Source organism: Psammomys obesus, unplaced genomic scaffold (assembly GCF_907164565.1).
Source record: "Psammomys obesus unplaced genomic scaffold, mPsaObe1.curated_primary_1811, whole genome shotgun sequence".
Taxonomy (NCBI): domain Eukaryota; kingdom Metazoa; phylum Chordata; class Mammalia; order Rodentia; family Muridae; genus Psammomys; species Psammomys obesus.
This window is the reverse complement of record NW_026596433.1, coordinates 3782020-3805526: the sequence shown is the minus strand read 5'-3', so window position 1 is coordinate 3805526 and position 23507 is coordinate 3782020. Positions and strand designations below refer to the sequence as shown.

At 35.7% G+C, this 23507-nt stretch overlaps 1 protein-coding gene across 6 annotated transcripts in view; it reads right to left on the bottom strand.

The window, feature by feature from the left end:
• Positions 1 to 23507, bottom strand: part of Clcn3 (chloride voltage-gated channel 3) — a 76075-nt gene that overhangs the window by 15102 nt on the left and 37466 nt on the right. For all 6 annotated transcript variants that reach the window (XM_055597869.1, XM_055597871.1, XM_055597865.1 and 3 more), the window contains 8 exons: positions 17629 to 17786; positions 14299 to 14398; positions 12813 to 13000; positions 10501 to 10623; positions 9238 to 9444; positions 6901 to 6981; positions 4911 to 5456; positions 3019 to 3205 (listed from right to left, as the gene is read on the bottom strand). In XM_055597869.1, coding sequence (XP_055453844.1) covers positions 3019 to 3205; positions 4911 to 5456; positions 6901 to 6981; positions 9238 to 9444; positions 10501 to 10623; positions 12813 to 13000; positions 14299 to 14398; positions 17629 to 17772 — 1576 coding nt within the window. In that variant the 5' untranslated portion in view covers positions 17773 to 17786. The remainder of the gene's footprint in view (positions 1 to 3018; positions 3206 to 4910; positions 5457 to 6900; positions 6982 to 9237; positions 9445 to 10500; positions 10624 to 12812; positions 13001 to 14298; positions 14399 to 17628; positions 17787 to 23507) is intronic.

Genomic DNA, 23507 nt, shown 5'->3' with positions numbered 1-23507 from the left:
TAAACGCACATGCTGCCAAGCCTGATGACCTGAGCTCCACCCACCAAGACCCACAGGGAAGTAGAGAACTGATTTTCATATTGTCTACAGATCTCCACAGGTGTGACACTATGAAACCCCACAAAGTAAATAAATAAATGTAATTAAAAAACCAACAGTGCTTGTCAGTTCATTAAATTTGTTTCTTAACCTAAAAAAAGGAAGGATCTGCCATGCATAGTATATTTACTCCATGCCAGCAAGTGTCAGCATATTCTACTCGGTTTATAAAGGCTTTTTTAAAAAAATTAAACTAAATACCATGATAACAACATTCTGTGCATGTTATCTCATATAACACTCAAAACAATCACAGGCAACAAGCTAGAATTTCCTTTTTAGAGATGACGAAAGTAAATATCAAAGAACTAAAGGAACTTTTCCAAAGTCATCAAGTGAAAAATGGCAAACCCAGGACTTGGCAACAAATCTGAACAACTTCAAATATAAATTCATCCTTATATAAACTCAGATACTAATCTTTTTATAATCGAATTCTTACCAATTCAACTTGTTTCCCAAAATATCCAAAATGTACTACACAAAAGTTATATTTCTTCAAAGCATGAATTCCAAATATATTTTCATATGAATTTATCTTTGCATTAGAATCTTCCTATAACCAGATTGCTCCAGAAAAGCTTCAGAGAGTGACTCTACGGCTCTGACTTACTCATAGGACTAGTCTGTGGGTCTATGAAAAGGAGCTCAAGACAGCTAAAGCATAAAAGGTGAGTGTGTGCCTTTCGCATGTGGTGCGTGCATGTGGGTGTATGGGTGTATGCCTGTGGGAGTGCATATGCACACGTGGGTGCACAGGAGGGCCAGGGGAGGACATCTGCTGTTTTCCTCTACTGCTCTCTGCCTTATTCCTTTAAAAAAGGGTCTCACACTGAAATGAAAAGCCTCCTTAACCAGTGAGCTCCTAGGATCCACCTGTCTCCACCCTCCATTCTGGGGTTACAGAAATGCACAGGCAGTTCTGGCTTTGGGAATGGGCCCTGGGGATTAGAACTTGGGTCCTCATACTTGCATGCCAACTGCTCTTGTTCAATGAAGCTCCTCCCCAGACCCAATTTTTTTAATCTTAGGTTTTAGCATATCCCAAAAGTCTATATGATTCTTCATAATATAGCTTTAAAAAATAAATGGCTTGAACTCAATCATGTTTAAACATATTATGAATTGATAGCCAGACAAATCTGTCTGATCAAAAACTGACCCAAAAGCTAACTGTCTGAAGAATCAGATTTCAAAGATTTGTGGGTTTTGAAGCTGTCATTAGTAAGCTCATAACTCAAGCGGAAGGAAGGCATAACCAAATAAAAGGACAGCGAACTAACAATCTTTAAAGAGGGCTGGCTCAAAAATAAATCTCTACCAAAGTTTTACAAGTACGAAAGTGACATGCATCACTTCTCAACCAAAAACTTAATTTAAAAACAATACAACTTGTATTCTGCCCTTCCTGGACTACTTGAACACTGTGTTCCCTCTAAATTCCTGCAACTGCACTGTTAGCCTGCAGACAATGCTCACTACTGTTTTCTTAGTGTTGGGCTCATCGTCCCAGAAGCCAGGCTCACGTGCGATTCTCCTCTCATCACTCCCTATACCTGCACAATGCTAAAAAGAATGTGGAAGCTAAATAAATGCCTGCTACTTTGGTGAAAATGATTCTGACTTTAATTGCACTTGGTGTTACACTTCTGAAGAGTCTGAGCAACTGAGCAAAAACAAAGTCAAAGTACCAACTATTACTCAGTATTAGACCAAAAATTTGGTAGAAAATTTAAATATAAAACCAAATAACAACTTCCAGCAGAAGAAAGCAATACATAGATTCTTACATCTTTAGTATCATTATTTTGCTTTTATTTCACTAAAATGAGTAGTTACTATTTCTTACTTTTCTACGAATGTACCTTAGATCCTAGAAGGCTGACAAATATTTTATTAAGGCTCATAATAAGTTACTACAGAGTTTAAAGAAAAACTATTCTGAAACTTCATTATAATGCTGAATTTAGGAACGCTGCAGTCAATTGTTACAGATAGGCTAAGGTCCCTAACAGCTGAAAAACCAACAGTCTTCTTGGACAGGATTCAGATTTAGCCTATTGTTTGGTTTGGTCTGATGTTTGTGTTTTACTGCTAATTACTGGCTCTCAAGATCTGGTTACTGCATGAATAAACCTACCCTTGTTGTGGAAACCTGCCTAAGACACTATACCTGATTGGTTGATTAAAGGGTCTAAAACCTGGACAGAGCAGAATGGGTTAGGTGTGACTAAGGTTCCCAGGCTTTGGGAACAGGAGAATCACCTTAAACAGACAGATAGACTGGAAGAGGAGGAAGAACACCACAGGGGGTTAGCACGGAGAAGAAACCCATACGGGCTGGGAGGAAGAACTCCCACGGTGTGGAAAGGCCCACAGGAAGAATACAAGCAAGTATTTATAAGATTATGGATGGAAGATAGCCCAGATGAGTATGGTTAAAGAGGACGGCATCGGATCGGGCTGGGAGGTGGACGGTGGGGTGATTGAGATAGTGTAGTTGAAAATATCTGCCCAGCCCAAAGTAAATAAAACAATTACAAGTCTAACAGCTGTCTGTGTTTTATTGATTGTTGACAGCGGGTTAAATAATACCATCATGATAATCACAGGGCAGATAATAAATAATGAATAGCCCAACATCACTTTTATTTTCAGCAACAGCCTATGTTATACCAAGATGGTTTCTGTCATAAAGCATTGTGATATTATAAATATGGTAGCTATTACTAAATTTTTACATTAAACAAATGTTCTCAAATAAAGAATATTAGTGCTTCATTTCTTTTAAAATGATTCCTTCCTTCTACCTTGTACTTCTTCGCCCTAGCAATCAAATAAACATGAGTATATCACCACTTGCTCTCTTCTCTCTCAGACTGGCAAACAGCCACAGACAAGCAAGCACGATCATATTACCTAAGCAAGCAGCAGCGCCAACCATGGCGTAAAGCCCAGGCGTGATGCAGTCGGCCCCAACCTCACACCACTCCTTGAAGATGAACCAGTCGTGGTGATAGTAGGCCAGCTGTTCCACGGCGATCCCCACAATTCTCCCTGCAATTGCTCCAATGGCCATGCTGGGGATAAACAAGCCTGACGGAACCTGTTACAGCAAGCAACACACTTTGAATGAGCGAACAATCCTTTAACCATGGGGCTGAAACTATGTCCTGTACATTTGTTTCTAACTATTGGCTCCATTCAAATCTTAATGAAATTCTAAAATCCTAGTACAAATTAAACTATAGCAAAGTCCTGTTATATGGAACAGTTTGTTAGTAATTCTCTGAATTCAGTAACAATGTAATACAGTAGATTCTCTAAGACAAAGAAAAAAATAAGTCAGAATGTATTTATCCTTTATCCTGGGGACTCCTTAATTAGCCTGTAACAAAATTTTCAATAGTTCATAGTAAAATGAAAAAAAATAAAAAAAACTGGTATTTCCCATCAAGCAAAAATCTGTTAAATCTGAAGCAGTAAGCTCCCAAGATTGCACTTCCATTATACTTGTAAAAAATGATAGAAATAGCAGATGTTATTTCTTGTAACTGCTACAGCGTAAGTCAGGCAGTGTTTCCAGAGTCCCCAATAGTTTGAATGGAATATACATGTGAATGAACTAAAAGGAGAAAACTCTCTATTGGAAGAATTCTTTTCAAAAAAAAAAAAAAAAAAAGGAAAGGAAAGAACCTATTATAAGTTCTGAGCTAACTAAAGAGATATACAATACAAAGGGACAAAATATGTTTCACAATCCTCAGTTACACTGGCTCGGTCAGAGCGCAGGACTGAAGCTGTCGAATCCAGCTCCTCAAGTGTTGGGCAGGCAGCCACTGACTGAGTCTGCTTGATGTAATCCTAATGACAGGAATGACACTGCGGCAATCTTGAACAAAAGGGAACTATAATGGCCCCTTTTTCTTACTGTAAAATTTTTTCCTGATTTTATTTTACTTTGATAGTCAACGGACTAAAAAAAGGAAAAAAAAAAAAAAAAAAAGGAATGTGAAACTCGAAACTATCAACTTTCTAATCTTACAGAAACAAAGTGGTTACACCACATGAGCTTAGCCTGTGAATGTATGCTATCCCTGCCAAGTACCAACTGCTTTAGGAAGTACAGGACTCATGATTTACAGAAAGTATATAGCAAGCTGACATTTGTTTCGCCATGTCTGCATTCCTAAGAAAGCTGTAAATATAGTCTAAGAAAAGCAATTTTCTAGGACTCCTGACTTTAAGTCCCTGATAGAGTCACATTATTTATAGAGCCAGCATTTGATTCTAAGACCGCAGTGTCAATTTAAGCTAGCACACCACAATGATAAAGAAAGCAGAATAATGGCTTCTCTTGAATCTGTGAACATGGCAAGGAAAATTTAAGGTTGCTAAGAATTAAGGTTGTTAACCAGCTGATTTTAAAACAAGAGATTATTCTGTATTATCTAGGTAGATTAAAAATAATCCTAGAGGTTTTTTTTTTTTTTTCATGCGAAAGCAGGATTTATATTTCTAAGAATTAGAGGAGAAAGATCTGGCCAGCTGTGGCTGCCTTTAAAAATGCAAGAAAAAAGAGCATAATCCAAGGAATGCATACAGCCCCTAGAGCTTGGAAAATGCAGAAAAACAGACTCTGTTCCACTGTCTCAGGAAGTTACTACAAACCTCTTGTATTCAGACCAGTTAAGTCCTTTTCAGATCCTGGTCTCAGAACAGCAATCACTTAGAAAAAATTTTCATTTATTATACATAAGTATTTTGGACATCTTTAAATTATTCCAGTATCATCTCACATGAGCACTTACCTTGATACCAAAAGTGAATACTGTCATTATTATTTTAAATATGAGTGCTAGGCATAACTGCCAGATAGCTGAATATACTCCAACGCCTGCTGGACGGTCAGGAATATCGTCAACAATTTTACTGGCATTCATGTCATTTCTGTAGTCACAAAGTGAAGAGGATTCCAGTGGCCCACAATCTGTAAACAGCTCTTTGATGAGTTCACTGGTGTTGAGCCTCGTGTATGGGTTGGGGAAGGCTATCACAGCAGTAATGGCTGCAACAATAATGACTTCAAGAACAGGATACTTTCCAAATTTGGTGGACTTGCGTCGGCGACACCAGGCAATATTTGCCCTAATAAAAAAAGCTCCCCAAAGCCCTCCAAATACCCCCAGGAGAATAAAAGGGAACAGTTCAAAAAGGTACCATGGTGTATGATACTCCACATAAAAAAGGACCAGACGGCTGTTACCAAATGGATTGATGGATCTCAAAACAAATGCTGCTACCAAAGCAGCAAAAAATGATCTCCATAAAGTTTTCAGAGGAAAATAATAGCTAACCTAAAGAATAGAAAAGAAAAAATAACGATCACTATTTCTGAGTAACTATAACTCGGGTAAATACAAACTTCACTTTAACTAACTCAAGCTTTGTTGCAGCTTGAATTTACACGATCTGTCCTAATGAAAAAATAATGCTTTTTCAAGGAAGGACCACACATAGGAAGGACATAGACCCTCTGCCCAGATATAGACCATAGAAAGCTTAGTCTCCATGTGGGTCCCCTAGAAAGGGGAGAAGAGACAGTCTCTACATAAACTCAGTTGCCTGTTCCTTGATCACTTCTCCCTGGTGGGGTGACCTAGCTAATCCACAGAGGAAGAGGATCCAGAGATCCTGATGGGACCTGATAGGCTAGGGTCAGACAGTAGGGGAAGAAGAATTCCCCTATCAGTGGACAAGGGAAGAGGGACAGGGAAAGAAGAGGGAGGGAGGATGGGACCATGAGGAGATGAGGGAGAGGGCTACTACCTGGAAACAAAGTAAATTAAGTGTAAAAAAAAATATTTTAATGAAAAATTAAAAAAAAAAACAAAGACAATAGGAAGTTAAAAATGTTTTTGTTTTATTAGCATAACTATAAATTCACAATAACTGATTATAAAAGTTTAATAATCATTTAGAATACCAAGACTGTTTAGTTTTCCAAAGGGGTTTCATATTTAATTCAATCGTGTTGGCTGAAAATAAACATCTTCTTACTAATTATTGTTAACTACTAAAAAGGGGGTTGTCTCCTCTATAAAAAAATATATATTCCACTGAATAAAATTATTTCCTTAGACATACTGTTTAAGAAATACTCATACAAAAAAGAAAAAATAATCATATGAATTTTAAACAAGCAAATCATAAGTTTAATTAAAAGTCTTATGAATTGATTTAAAATAGTAAAAATAAAAAAACAGACTATAATTTAGCCATCACAGATATAAAGTTCTTAGTACTTTTACTAAAACTGGTAAAATTCCTATTTTGCTAGTTTTAAATATTTCAACAAAATAAGTTCAGCTGGAAACAATATCTACACACGAACAAAAGGCTAAAGCAGGAGGCTGAAGAGGTGGCTCATCAATAAAGTGCACACATCCTGCTCTTAGAGAGAATTCAAGTTGGGCACCCAGCACCTCCTCCCAGTGGCTCGCAGGAGTCTATGACTCTAGCTTCAGGGGATTTAATGCCTTCTTCTGACTTCTGCACTCACACCAAATACCCAAACAAAGATCCATACACATAATTTAAAAACAAATCTTTTTTTGAAAAAAAATTAAAACACAATATTATGTAGTGATTACTTTTTATGTGAGAAGTACTTTAAAACTTTCTAAAAGTAAACTTGAGAACTTAAATTCAATTATACCAGCTATAAACCTAAAATGTTCACCAAGATACAACTACAAATGTAATTCTGTCATTTTCAATGCTCTCTGCTTTTGTACTTACCTCCTCCAAACTAAAAAGAACTCCTCCAATCGGTGCACCAAAAGCTACAGAAACACCTGCAGCTGAGGCGGCTGACAGCACCTAGAAAGAGAGGGTGGCTTGTTTCTAGTTTCATTATCAACTCAAACACATTGAACAAACTTTTGTATTCCATGCTATTCCAATGCCTCTTCTGATCTTAACCTATACATCCTCCTTGCAAACCAAGGGACAAGTATTCATTTCTTCTAAAAAGTTATTTTTTCAGCATTAATTTTAAACTCATTTGCACTTTTTCTTTACAGTCAAAACATTAACGCCAAACATACCAACGGGAACATACTGTAAAGCAAAAGCAATGAATACAAGCAACCCTTAATACTTATGTTTGTACAAACAGAGGAGAGGAGAAAATGTGGAATGGGAGTAAATGTTTACTTACTGTAAATAGGATATAAATTGTCCAGATTTTGGAGCTAACGGCTTCATCATTAGTAATTACTCTAAGCCTTATCAAAGATATTACAGTTCATCAAACAGTTTCTCTATAACTACCCTATGCCCTCTGAACATCCTGCCACACTTGATCATTCTAAGTATGTTCCAAAGGCATCATTCTAAAAATATGAACAGCAGTCTCTTTAGTCACCAACTAGTTGGTAAAGATAATTTCAAGGGAAAAAAATCCACACACATTTTTGTAGGCCCCCTGAGCAACTCTCTAGGGGTACTTGATCCTTGTTCACTTCCCACCTGCGGGATAACACCTATACTGTAATTTCTTTGGAACTTTATTGAATTATTATTAAGACTCTTTATTCCTTTCACTATTAGTAAACATCTGAGAGTAACTTCAAATCATCAAATTATACAAATTTTCTGGAAGAAAACTTAGAAGATAAACGGTTGTATTGAGCATGACTTGCATGACGCTGGCCTCTGGCCCACACTGGCTGTGCAGGTGTGATAAGAACCTCAGCCTCTGGTCTCCTTGTTCTCTATCATGACTGTGATAATGGCACTCAGTGAATATATAGAAAGTGCTCAGAATAACACCTAGAATCTCACAATACAGGATCTGGATATTTCAGGGTTTTTTTTTTATAGATATATAATATATATTCTCTCTATATATATATATTTAAATATATTATATTTTTAATATATATTATATTATATATAAATATATATGTTTAATTAACATATATATGTTATTAATTAACATATATATGTTATTATATATATATAACAACAGCACAGTACTTAAAAACAGTTTTTAGAATCAGAGAAAGATGCATTTTAATCCACATTCTGATACTTAACTGTCTGTTATCTTGAGCATGTCTGCTAGCCTTTTAAAGCCCTACTTTCCTAACTTATAAATGAGGCTGGCAGTGCCATACTAGGACTACTATTTTTATAATAGTAATAATTACTAGATATTAGTTTTACAATGTGAGCTAATACTTCCAAAGTAGATACATGTACTAGATACATGATGAAGTAATGAAATTACAATTATCATTCAAATATGAAAATATGAGTCTTTTAAATGATCCACTTTAGGGATATCTATAAAGAAACTCATAAAATATGTGTATGGGGGGGAGGGTTACACTAGTAACAACAGGATGAAAGGCTACGGCCTGAGATCAACCCTTGATGAGATGTAAAAGCCATACCTTAACACCTGTAAGATCTCTGTACCATCTAAGACTGTAGGTTTAGTTTACAAAAACATAGTTTCAGACTCTCAAAGATTATGAGGCTAAAAAACTCAAGTCTATAGAAATGCTCAGTATCCTGCTTTTCCTTCAGAAACACCCACAACAAGAAAGAAACATGAGCTGAAGTCTAGTCTGCTAGAAAAGTTCATGTTGGCCTAGAAGAGTAAAACAGAAGTACTTTAAAGCATCTGAATAATGAGGATTTCCCACGTTCCCTATAAAGTTAACTTCTGACTTAAACTTGGAACATCCTGAAGGCCCTCAGAACTTCCCCAGGCTGATTTCATGAAGGCTTTCTGTGGAACACATACCATTTCCATGACATTAGGGCCTATGTCCAGGAAAAAAATATAGCCCACCTTCCCAAGCAATAATGTCAAAAACCATGGAAATAAAAATAGCAAAGATCTTCGAAGAAATCAACTGAAACTGAAAGGGTCTACCTAGTCTGACTAAACCAGCAATCAATTCCAGACAGGTGCAAATTAGGGAAAAAACAAACAAACAACAACAAGAACAGACTAACCTCATGTTTTAATCTGAACACATAACTTATCCAAAAATCATTCAACAGACGTCATTCAATGGACATTCATTTTTCTGTTAAATAAACTATACAAACAGCACTTACCTCCCTCTTTTTAGCCTCATTTGTGCTGTACTTTGGAAAGAGGTAGGAAAAGATATTTCCACAGCAACAAGCAACATGTACCAGGGGACCTTCCTTTCCTAAACTCAGGCCTGATGCCACAGCCAGCACTAATGTGATGGTTTTAATCATTAAAGTCCATTTTCCCAAGTAACCTCTGATGATGAATCCACTCAAAATAGTTTTAATCTACAAAGGAATAATGAAGGCAGTTTAATTTCCTTTAGGAAACGTGAAAATGTAAGCGAGCTAAACAGTCTCATGTTTCACTCACAAACTACTTACCAAACATCAGTGAAGTATAAAATAACTCATAATTTAAAAAAACTATTTCATCATATACAATAAATCTATATCATATAATTAGTCAACCAAAACTAAGAGGCAATCTTATCTCAGGAACAAATCAAAATGCTGGATCATGGTAAAGTAAAGGCAGGACCATAATGATATATAATTAATTAAAGGCAAATATTAAAAGTTCTGTTGTAGGAATAAGTACAAAGTATTTAAATACATTTGTCTGTCAAGAATAAAGACATTCTGCCTCCTCACCACACTGTAATCATGTGGTATTTTCTTACCTATACCACAGAGGATGAATGACAACTGATCACAATATCTTTACCTACATAGCTTTAAAAAAAAAATCACTGTAATAGGATATATTAGGAAAAAATACACTAAAAAAATTAAAAGTAGAGCTAAATGAGTTCAAGCCTAAGTGTTACTCTCTTTTAAATTACTACCGATGAAATAAAAGCAAACATCTATCCTACTAACCTCCTCAGTTAAAATTATTTTCTTAGAACATAAAAACAACCAAATTTATGAGTCATTAGCGTATTTATCTAGTCAACGGTCTTAGAAAGAAAAGGGAATATTAAAATTAGAGCCAAATAGCAAAGCATCAACTAATCCACCAAAGAACTTTAGGCCACAGAACACTTCTGAAATGTTTGTTATTTAAACCTGATATGCTTACTTATGAGCTATATATTAGTGGTAAGAAGTGCACCCGTGCATGTGTGTGCGCATGTGTGTGTATGTGAGAGAGAGAGGGGGGGGGGAGATTACTGATGGTGATAAGATAAGCCTTTTTATTACAGATATCTCTAGGCCCAGCTTGTATGTTTTTAATTTTCTTTTTCATGTTAACCAAAAAAAGCTATTTTCTAAAAAGTACAATTCCTACAGATAAAAAGCAGCATACAATTATCTTTCAATGAACATTAAAAGACTTACCTCTGGAATTCCAGAGCCACAGGCATATGGAGCAAATACTTTCACCAAGGAAACTGCGAGAAAGGCAAAACTCAAAGCCCAAAAGATGTACATTATGTAGTTCATGATATAAGACCCCGGGCCCTAAAAGGCAAAAACAGCTCAGAGTATGAACATAATTTACAGTGCACCACCAATTCAAGTGCCTGCCACATAAGAAACTTATGTAAAACTTACCATTACTGTCACACTGATTTTAGATTTGGGATTCAGATATGCCGCCTAGACCAAACTCAGACTTCTAGGCTAAAGAAATCCTCTTGCTTCCCCAGTAGTTGGGACTATAAGCACGTGACACCATATACCAACTGGGTAAAAGTTCTAAAATTTCCCGGGCATGGTGGTGCAAGCCTGAAATCCCAGCACCCAGGGAGTCAGAAGTAGAGGCAGACAGATTGCTATGAGTTCAAGGCCAGCCTGGTCTACAAAATAAGTCCAGGACAGCCAAGGCTACCCAGAGAAACCCCTTTTTTTGGGGGAGGGGGGGCGGGTCTTGGTTTATTTCCATAATAACAAAAGCTTTATATGAACAAGATATTTACGTAAAATCCAAAAGTGTACTCCCATTTAGTAACTTTCCTAGTTTTCTTGACTCCTAAAGTCTTGTTACATAGACTTGTTACTCATTGACCTATGACTACCCACAAATGTTTTAAAAATTGTTGGTAGAGATAAAATTGTGTTGGCACTTGGACTTTTCCTTTCTTTTGTAGATTTCTTATTTGTTTGTTTAATGTGGGTGTATGTTTGACTATGTGCATTTATTGAACCACATGCATGAAGAAGCCCACAGAGTACTGAAAAGGACATGGAAGCTATACAGTTCCATGTGGTGCTAAGAACTGAATTCTGATCCTCTGCGAGAACAGTGACGACTCTTAACCAGTGAATCTCTCCAGCTCCTGGTACTCAGATTTCATTCTGTTTCAGTTCTCCTGAAGATCATTAAACTGACTTCAATTACGCCAGGTAATAAACAACACATAGAAGATAATAACAAAAAAATATTCTTTCGACCTAAACTTTGGCAATAACAAAAGTTTTAAAAAACATGTCCATATATGAATATGTAAAATATATTTAGTATCCTAAATTTAAGCTTTATTTTAGAACATCATTATAATAATATTAAATATTGTACTACTAGAAAGAAAAACATATGACCTTCTACCATTTGCAAATACATAAGCCTAGTTCCAGTAAAGGCCTAGTAACTCATTTTGTTTGAGAGGCACCTTTCCTGGCAAATGGACCATAACTGAACGTACTGCAGAGATCAAGAGATTGTTAATCAATATTGATCCGATGGAGCCTAGCCCCACTGGACAGATCTATGCCAAAGCTCCTGCATCTATGGCTCAGGGGATAGGGAGAAGAAAGATTTTAGAACCAAAATACCAAGAAGTCTGCCTTAAAACAGTACCTCCTAGAAACAGGTAGCATAAGCAAGACCAGAACAATGGACCCACTAAGGTGGAAGGAGAGGAACTATCACAGGCTCCCACCCCTAGACAAAGAACTGTAGGGACTAATGGCAGCTGGGAGAGGGAGCCTGTTCCAAGGATGATCCCCTTATTAGTAATTCAATACAAAATGGTCAGCCCTGAAAAAACATACACAAACAGAAATGGACTCAACATGATGTATTTACATATTTATGCATGCATTCACAGTTATATACAAATGTACGCAACAATAATAAGAGAAAAATCAAATATCATTTTAAGAGTAAGAAGGGCACAGAAGGAGTTGGAAGGAGAGTACCCCGGAGGTGTTAGAGGTAGAAAAAGGAAAGGGGGAAAGGATGTAATTCTATTTTAATTAAAAATGTATGTTTAAAAATTTTAAATGTATGAGTTTCTTTAAGGTATCTCAACCTAAAGAGGCTGATTTTATACGTTATAAAGTATATCTTGTACTTCTATAATTCATATTTTCTAACCTTAGTGACGTGCTATTCCACTTTAATAACTTTATATTAACTTTACAACAGCTCCTGTTGCAGTAACTATATACTTCCCTGTCACAACTTGCAATAAATCTATATCATAACCATGTTTATATGAATCATATATTCATATGATTATGCTAGGTAAATAACACAAAAGCTGCCTGAAACAATCTGCACCTGTTCTCACTGTATTTGTATCTTTTCCAGACTTTTTCTTTCCTTCAGTGCAGGTTACAATCACCTAATGGATGGCTAATTCTTTAACTAAAAGAAGTGGACACATTCATCTATAGCAGTGACTAACTTGTGAGCAAAGACTTACCTCTGCTTGGCCTATGATTAATTCTGCCCATGTTTTCCACTGTGGGCATTTATCCCTCTCTTCAAATGTTGTTTCATTAGACCCCCAACAACACTGTTCATGGTTGTACCACAATGCACTGAGGCAAATGCCCTCCTTTAGGTCAGTCATCCAGTCAGCAGCAATGTCTATTAATCCAGCTAGTGCGCCTGAAAGAATGCATTGGAAATGGTCCAAAATATGTCTATTAAAGGAGAGCTGAGACCACGTAATAAAAAGCAAAAATATCCTACAAATAAAGGGTCAATTAGAAACTATTATCTCAATTTAAGATTTTAAATTCACGTGTATTAGTTATAAATAGCTCCATTTTAAAATAAAATTAATATTGTTTGAAATTAAAACTGACTCACATCATTAAAACTAAAATTTTTAAAAGAGAGAAAGTTATTTTTAAAATAAAACATTTTTAAAAACAACAGCTACTTGACAGGAGCGTCACAACTCTGGCAACTGAAATAAGCATGTCAATTCAGCACATTTCCATCCTAAACTTAATCAGTAGACTTATAAATGTACAATCTCATTAAAATGTAATGCTCATAGCTAGACATGGTAGCACACACCTTTAGTCCCAGCACTTGGGAGGCAGAGGACCATGGATCTCTGAGTTTGAAGGCAGCCTTAGTCTACATATTGAGTTCCAGTATAGCTAGTATATGTCTCAAACAAAAGAAATAATAAAATGTTCATTAAATATAATTTTAAAAGTTCACAGCATTCACTGATTTCATGATAAATTTATAATTTTTCTTAATTAACAAAAAATTATACATATGAACATTTTCTAACACAATACTAAAAATATAGTTATAACCAAACCTAGATCATTCTTATCACAGGAAATCAGTGGGTCACATGGACAGAATACAAAATCTGTACGCATGCCGGTTATCAATGCTTCTATTTTCCACAAGTGCCTTACTTTCTCATGTTTTGTCTTTCATGGCAGAGGTTGACAATGGTCAAAACTACCCCTAGTGACACTCAGATTGGTTGTTCAACTCCTCTCTCTAGGGACTTGGTAACCATACTGGACAGTGCAGTGCTACAAGAACAGACCATGTATGGAGCCACCTACGGCTATGAGGCTGCAGCCACGCCACTTCACTTTTCTCGTGCTTTAGTCCCTCATCTATATCACGGTATGTGTTAATGATGGAGATTGCCATCAGACTTAAATACATGGACAGCTGCTAGAATACTGCACCACAAGTATTAGCTATTGATTATGATGCTGGCATACAAGATAGTCATTCACAAATGTTGAAACGGATTCTAGAGAGATCGGCCAAGTTGAGACAAAGTGCCAGAGACAAAATCACGATGCAGAAACCTATCTCCTGGTCTTATAATAAAAATTCAAGGAGAGGAGGGGAGAATTATTCAGTTAACGTAGAAACAAAACCAAACAAAGCCAAAGGTTTGCCTTAAACTTTTTCCTTACCTGATGCCAGTCCAGTCAATGTAACTACAAGCCATCCTGACCAGGCATCATAAAGACTTTTTGTCATTTCCCATGCTGACTCTTTTTTTTTACTGTTGATCTGAAATTAGAAATATGTTTCACTTCATAAACTGTATTTCTACAATTCTTGAGTCTAATTTTCTCAAATTATTACAATACAAAATTATCTTGTAAATTAAAAATAACAAAGCAGATTTGGGACAAAATCACTCTGTAGGACAGTTGTACCTAGAATTCAGAAAAGAAGCACCATGCAAAGATCTGCATTTTACTAAGAACCTCTGGATGAGCCACACAGAAGTCTGACCCAGGCTGTTTCAAACGATATCAAATTCAGATCTTAACTGTTACGCACAGATAGCTTACACATCAGAATTTAGAGAACACAGGTAAACCGTCTGGCATCAGTACTTAAGTAAAATATAATCGTGTTTAAAAGTTAAAACTAATTGGACAGAAACTGCTCATACAAAACATGGTCAAACATATAGAACTGTGAACACACAGGTGTACAGCTCCAACCCACTTGTAACAGCCCAAGACTCTTCTGTCACTATGCAAGACAAAAGAAAAATGTCCTCAACTGTGAGTGTAGGCAGTTAGGAGAACAACAAGCAGAAGACAGCCGATGCCCATCTCCCCTCATTAAGAACGGCACAGCTAGCCCATCTTCCTGTGTTTCTAAGCCTATCATCCCTAACTAGCTTCTTTCTGTCCTGTTCACAGCTTGGCATTAAGAAGCTCTACTGTCCATCTAGGGTCTCAACACTCAACTATCCTTTAGGAGAGCTATAGCTGAAATTCAATGACCTGTTCTATTTCCAGTGGAACATCTATTCAAAAGCCGCAAAAAACAATTAAAGAGACATAGTAATTCTAAGGTGAATGAGGAAATTATATTCCTTTCCAACAGAAGCATCCAAACACAGATACCAACCACTTTTAGATCTGGAAGTAGGGCATGTCTTATAAACAATCACTAAGTTACATTTTTTTTCTTTTCCTTGAAAAGAAAATAAGCACATTTTAAAAAGATAATATTGAGTCATTTTCAGACAGAGTCTCTGCCATTCTTCTTGTTCTTCTGTTTGTATATAACAGTCATTTAATTATCACTTGCTAGGGTAGTTTCAGTAAAGAAACACTATCTGTAATAGTGTTGATATGTCACCAATCTAAAAAAAAAATGCAGAAATCACCTAAATGTTTACCAAAATACAGTATTGGTCAAGTAAGCTATAATGTATATAAAGACTTTCTTTGAAAAGACTGCTGATACTCCCTGTAAAGCAAATTAAAAACAATAAAAAATAAGGCATTTTACTCAGTGGTAATTTTCTGTTTCTTATATTATGATACTATCTAATAAAAAGTATCAATATGGGCTAAATGAAAAATAAAATGGTTCTCAAAAAAAAAAAAAAAAGAAAAGAAAAAACACAGGCAACCTAGAAAGCCCATGAAACTGCAAGAGAAACTATTTCTAGCACAATAGGATTGTGTGTGTCATGAGTTAAATTCCCAACCAACCAAATGACCAACCACTGTTTACATCTGATAATCCACTTAGGTCAGCAAACTTGTACTTTCTACATAATTTCATGTTAAGAAAGTGTATCCTCAAAATTCAAGGTGAAGCAATGTATTTTAATGTACCAAGAGGCAATGTTGACTAAGGCAATGTCAGAATGCATATAATAGCTAATCTTTTAGAAACTACTACTTGTTATATTACTCTATCAAAAAATTGCTATGATAATCTTTAAAGGCTATTGAAATATTCATAGGTTTCCAAACTACAACTGTGTGAGGCGAGATTTTCTTTTTATTCTTTATGCAAAAAACATAACATCAGAATACAAAAGCAGATATGAGAATCCATTATTATGGAGAGATGAGATATCCATTATTAGATATGAGAATCCATTATTAAAGCCAGGCAATCATGAGGCCAAAAAAAAAAAAATCATTCTCCAAATACTTTTTTATTTTGGGAACTGAATTGTTTTTATGTACTATTGGTTATGTGGGTTTGTGATCATAATTTTTAAGTGAACTAGAATTTACTTTAACAGGGAAATATTACTTCATATAAACAAAAGTTTTTGAGGTTTCTCAGTCTTTTTTCCAGTTCAAAGAGCATGTGAGTACAAGTCAGGAGATGGGAACAGTGGGTTCATGTGCTTCTTTTCAGTTATGCCCCCAGGCCAGGAGCATCTGAACAATCTGTACGCTTCATACACAGCTCAATCTATTGCAGGCTCAGGCTTCACATAAAAACAAACATCAATACAAAAGGTTGCAGCTAATTTGGGTAAATTTATTTTGAAAGTAAATTTCAGATATCACAAACAAGTATGTAGATAAAGAGGCTTTGCAAATTTAGTATTTTTACTTCAAGTAAAATTTCTGTCTCTTTTTCGCATTCACTATACTGTGGGATTTGGGATTGGGGTTTCTTTTATTTTGAGATAGGGTCTTGCTATTTATCCTAAACTGGGCTCCTGCACCTCAGCCACTTGGTTGCTAGAACTATAGGCATGAACTACCATGCCTCAATTTCCTTTCCATTTTCCCTTAAAAAAAAAAAAAAAAAAAAAAGTAGCTTATATGTACATAAAAAAAAAACTTTACGCAGGATACAATTTGAGAATAAATCTCAGCAGTTATTACTGGGAAATAAAATGTTAAAAAATACACACACAGCAAAATTCGACAAAATGTTTTTTTCCTCTGTACATTATCTTCCCTTCTCATTAGCCTTATGCAACAAAGTTCCTTTTGCTCTAGCTGCTGAGATGCTGAAAGCAAGTATCTTGGTGACCTCATTAGGCTTGGCCTGTCTTCACCCAACTCTTGTGCTGCATTTCTCCCTATCCATCCTAATTTGTCTATTTGCATGCTTTTGTTTGTTTTTAAATTACCTCAAACCCTGTCCAGAAAAATGCAGAGTTATAAGGAATGCAGGAACTAAAAGAGGAACACCAAGATAAAGGGGAGAAATGTACCATATAGAACATGTTAAAATATATTTTAATGTATAACATTTTGGAGGTGATGTGTCTCTTGGTGTGGGCTTTGAGGTTTGAAAGGCCCAGCAAAGCCCAGTCTCTCTGTATTTCTCTCTTCCCCCACCATCCCGAACAAAATACACTCCATAAAACTAGAAGACAACTTGTGAAGACTAATAAACGGAAAATGACTTTCGTCTGGTAAATTGTGAATAGACTGTGAATAGATCACTGCCAGAAATGTAATTTTAAATGATCCATTTTGCACTATTTTTTATAAAACACTGAAAACACTTACACGTCTGTGTCTTTCTCTGTCTTTACACTTCTCTCGCACCCAGTCGATAGTATGGAAATCATCATATGTACCAACTCCCGGGATGGGCTCATCCAAAAGATCCAGCAGGTGTGTAGAGCTATTAATGCTGCCTCCATTTGTCATTGTATAATGAGTTCCTGCAGCACAAAAAAGAAAAAGAGTCTATTTTATAACATACAGTGAGTTTTGCAACTTCTTTACCTATTGGTAAGTTGTAAATGTCATCACAAAAATCACTGAAAAAATAGACGAAATGTTGATTATCTAAAACTAAAAATAAGGCAAAAAGAATACTCATGACCTTACAGTTATGTTAGCAAACAGCCTAATGGTCACTTGATACTCTGGCCAAGATAATTTTATGTGAATTAATACCATTTACCACTAACAACAAAATATACTCCATAAAATAGAAGACAACTTGTGAAGACAACTTTTGTAATAAACCAAAATGACTTTCGCCTGGTAAATTGTGAATAGTTGTGTTTCAGTAGGAACAATGTCAGAATTGTGAACGATTTTTTTTTTTTTTTTTTTTTTTGCTGTTGTTGTTTCATGTCTTAGAATTTTCTCTCTATCGCAAACTATATACATTTCTGTCTCACATGTTCTTCTCTGAGTTGGTTTTGTTATCAAGCTGATTCCTTCATTAGGGTTAAATAAATCTTTGAGACATATTTACTATATGTTTTATATGAGTAAACAAATCTAAAGAAAGTTCTGGGATGTAAAAAGACAACTGCAGCATTAAAAAAATACAAATAGCTTTTAAATATAAAAATAAGTTCAATCTAACATATAGAGAAATGCAAATTGTTAAGTGTCTGAATGCACTGAGCTGTGAGTTATGTAAAATCTTAACAAAAAAGTTCATAAATTAAATATAAACCCTTTGGAAAGCAAAAAGCTACTACATCTAATATACGCTGTGGTGGTTTGAATATGAAAATGCCCTTATAGGCTCATATACCTGCATACTTAGTCCCCACCAGAATTATGCAGAAGGATTAGGAGGTGTGTCCTTACTGGAGGTGATGTGTCTCTTGGTGTGGGCTTTGAGGTTTCAAAGGCCCAGCAAAGCCCAGTCTCCCTGTGTTTCTCTCTTCCCCCACCATCCCGATCCCTGCCTCCACCCTGCTACCAATGGATCTCTCAGCTCTCTGCTCCTGCTCCAGCACCATGACTACCTGCTTTGCACCATGATAATAAACTAATCCTATGAAACTGTAAGCAAGCCCCAATTAAGAGCTGCCTTGATCATGTTGTCTCAACACAGCAATAGAACAGTAACTAAGACACATACAAATGATATAAAACCAGCAAATTCCCTAGTAGGAATTTTTTTTTCAGTTTCTATCTGTACAATCCTTGAATAAGTTAAAAACTGAGCATAGTACGGGTAGAATTTCCTTAACTGTGTTAATAGAAAACAAAAACATGAATGCCAAAGTATTTATAATCTGATACAAAAGTCAGCTAAAAGCTGGAGGGTAAGTATTTTAGGCATGGAGGCCACTCAGTCACAACTACTTAACTCTGCCACTGTACCACAAAATAAGGTTCAGAAAGAAATACATCGGTGGATGAATATTAAAGCATTCTGACAAAGATGTGCCAGATAAAAACAAATAAAGGAAGGAGGAAGGAAAGAAGGAAAAAAAAGAACGGTAAGATTTATCACATGATCACAGTTTGCCAATCCTTAATCTACAGACTTTGTGCCAAAAATAGATTTGAAATAAAAGGCCAGGAGGCGTAGTGCATGTCTTTAATCCCAGCACTTGGGAGGCAGAGGCAGGCAGATCTCTGTGAATTCGAGGCCAGTCTGGTCTTCAGAATGAGTTCCAGGACAGACAAGGCTACACAGAGAAAGTCTGTCCCCCCAAAAAATAAATACAAAAAATAAAATGAGAGCTATTTGTTTTTCCCTAACTTTTAAGGATTAGGTGAATTTTCTAGATGACCTGTGCTTGGCTGTCTGGTTTAAATGATCTCATTTCCTTTTATGCAGACATAAGAAATAACTACAAACAAAACAGCAACAAACTATGATGTAGCAAGTTAGAAAGCAGAAGCCTTTTCCAGGCAGTAAGCAAAAGGTTGGTCCTCCTAAACCTGGGGTTGGTGAGTGAAGTAAGAAAAACACGGAGCTCCCATGCTGACCCAAGAACTTTAGCACTGCTAAGATCTAAGCCAATGAAATACACTGTGAGTTGCAAACCTTTCCCTCATTACTCAAATGCCGAGAAATAAGGTATAAGAATATGAATATCTAATTTCCTTTTCTTTAACAGACTTCTCTCATCTCCCTACTGAATACGTTTGAATGGTTGCCTTAAGAAGGTATTACATGTCTATAAAGAGAATGGTATATCAATTTCAGTATTCTGGCAGAAGTGTTCCAGGAATAAATATTTTTATGGAATTGTTCAACAGTTTAAAGATACAATCCCTGCACTGCAATGTTCACTTTCACTTACATAAAATACAAACTATATTTAAAGCTTTAAACACATTTTCAAAAGAAAATGCCATTTATCAAATTATAAAGCATTTATAATATCTTAACAAATATAAGAATATCTACTTTGCTTTTCATATAGTAACATTAAAATTAGTAAACTAAAAATATTTTTGGAAGAAAGTGTCAAGAACCCCTGTCTTTCTGGAACAATGCACAATACTTTGTGGCATTTTAGGCAAAAATGAAGACACTCTCAACAAGAACAAACTAAATATACCCAAGATAAGGAAATTCTGCAAAATTGGCTGCAAAAAGGCCTTTTTTAGTCCTCAAACTGTTGAAATTAGTTGTCCATGGTGGTGCACGGTTTTAATCTCAGCATTAGGAAGGCAGAGGTAGTCAGATCTCTGACTTTGAGGCCAGCCTGTTTGGCCTTAATAGTGAGTGCCAGAACAGTCAGGATACAGAGAAAGAGCTTGTCTCAAACAAACAAACAGCCCCCGCCAAAATGTTAAAATTATAGAAGATTAAGAATGAGCAATGAGGGGCTGCAGAGATGGCTCAACTGTTGAGAGCACTGGCTGTTCTTCCAGAGGACTTGGGTTCAATTCCCAGCACCTACATGGCAGCTCAAAAACACTGTAATTCCAGTTCCAGGGGATCCAGCACCCTCACAGACATACATGTAGTCAGATGTACATCTGATAAAATATATATATATAAATTGTTAAAAAAAAAAAAAAGAATAAGCAATGAACTGTTCAGGATTAAAAGCAACACGGCAACTGTAAGATGTGCTTTCGGATTAGATTATGGACCAGGAAATGCAGTAAGGAGACTGGCCTACTGGAAAATGTCTAGCTCAATTAAGAGTATTATGCCGATGTCATTCTAACTTTAAAATAAAAACACAATATAATTATATACAGATGTATTTCTTTATTTGAGAAAAACTTACTTTTCTAAATTTTACTCTAAACATAATTAAAACCAAAGTATATTCCAAGTATTATATCTACAGAAAATGTCACTTGTTTTACATAACAAGGCATATTTAATACAAAGACAAAGAACAAAAGACAGAATAAACTAATGTAGAAAAATGCTAATATTTCAGGAATTCAGATAAAGAATGGAGGATTCTTTGTACTAATTTTCACTTCTGTAAGTGAAAATTCTGAATTTTTTTTTCAATGCTTAGGACCATGCATACTAGGTGTACCATTAAACTATGCCCTCATCCCTGAGGTTATTGTAGAAGTTACTACAGGGATAAGACTGGCTCAATAGTACAGTACTTGCTGGATAAGCATAAAGACCTACATTCAGATATTAGAACTCACGGAAAAATGCAGGTGCAGCAGAGAAATGTTAGGGAAGGCACAAGCAGATCCCTGGGGCTTGCTGGCTAGTCATTCTACCCAGTTAGCAAGCTCAAAGTTAAATTTACTGAGAGACCCTGTCTCTCTTAAAAAAAAAAATAATAATAATAGAGGACTATAACAACATGAAGACAGACAACTGGAGAGGTGATACAAAGGTACAAAGGGACTGAAATCAATTAGATGTTATTAACTTTCTTAGTAAGCAACTTTACATTTCAACGTCATCTTACACATGAAGTAGACAAGTTCTCTTGTACTTCTCTTACACTAGGATACACTTCTTTTATACAAAAACAGTATTTCAAGAGTTAGTTAATACAGAAATGATAATATGACTTTTCTAAAACTGACAGATACAAATAAACTCTAGAAAATAAATAGTTTATTAATATCTACAAATAAACTCAAAAAATTATAACTTTGAGGTTAGACCACTGCTTTCTTGTGCTTCGTCTTCAGCAAAAAATGCCTCTTAAAATTGGATTTTATTAACCTAAACTGATAGGATGTCATTTGTCACTGTAAATGCTGCCCTCGTTTGTTTATCTGTAGAGACAGAATAGACATGCAGAATATCTTTTGGAACCATGAATGAAGCTCCACGACCTTATTTCCTTATCCTGTCCACAAACTTCCCCAGACCATCAGAAACAGGTGTTACCAGGGAAAAGAGTAGAATATAAAAATTCAGTAGTACTGGTGCTGGAGAAGATAGCTCATCAGTGAAAAACATTCATTCACTGCTCTTGCAGAGAACCTAGGTTCAGTTCCCAGCACCCACATGACAGCTCACAGCCATCTCTAACTCTATTTCCAGAGACTATGATGGTCTCTTCTGCACTCCATGGCATTGCACACATGTGGTGCATAATATATACATGCATGTAAGACACTCATACACATAAAATAAACAAAAAATAAATAATACTTTAATCATTATTATTTACATTTAAAAATAAGAAATCTAAACCCCATACAAAAGAGAAAATCATAAAAGCAAATACTTTTGAGCATAAGAGATAATTTTCTATATTTCCAAAGTCTATAAAGTAAAGGGCTTAGAAGAAGCCATACAATTCATTTTGCCCTATAACTTGAGGTGTACTTTGGAAAGAATCAGAAAGAACCAAGTACACAAGAGAGTCACAATAAACTAGTGATTGGCTTCAATCCTTTCCATTTCCTGAAAATGAAATATACAGACCAGACTTACTTATAAGCTGGCCATATTTGTTTAGGTAATGACCTTTTCAGTCACGTTTTCTATAAGTCATGTCATTAAATGAGCACACATCTCACTTCTGATGAGCTGTTTTCCCATGATAACTTAAACATTTAGATAACCTGACCATGACAAACAGTATCTGAATTATATTTTTTTTCTTGGCCATCTTTTCCTATTATTTTAACTTTTTCTTGTCCTTTTTGCAAAGCTAACTACCAAATATTCATTATTAATAATCAGTATACCTCGGAACTTAAAATGATTAAATAACCAAGTAATTATCCTCATCACAGGGACACTATTTGAGAATAGTCCCATATTGATTTTGTCCACTTATCTCAAGGTTTTTTTTAAAGAAAACTTTACCCTATGAAATATGCAGTCTTGTTGAGATCTGTCAGGTACATACCTCAGCCAAAAAAAAAAGAGTATGAGGCTAGAATGTAGCTTGTCTACCAAGCGTCAAGCACTGGATTTGAACTCTGACAGAGAGGAGAGAGAAAAGAAAAAGAAGGAAAGGAGGGAGAAAGAGGGAAGGAGGAGAGAAGAAAAGAAGGAAGGGTCCATCCAAAAAAGCTGCTGGATATATAATCAGACACAATGATACAACAAATGAAATCAATTCATTTAACAGCTAAACTATCAAAAGGATGTAAGATGGCTTCCGGTACTTGGATTCCAAGAGGTTAAACTATATAAAAACTGATCTGAAAGACCAATCTGCCTGCTGCCATGCAATATGTATTCATGTGTATACACACACACACACACACACACACACACA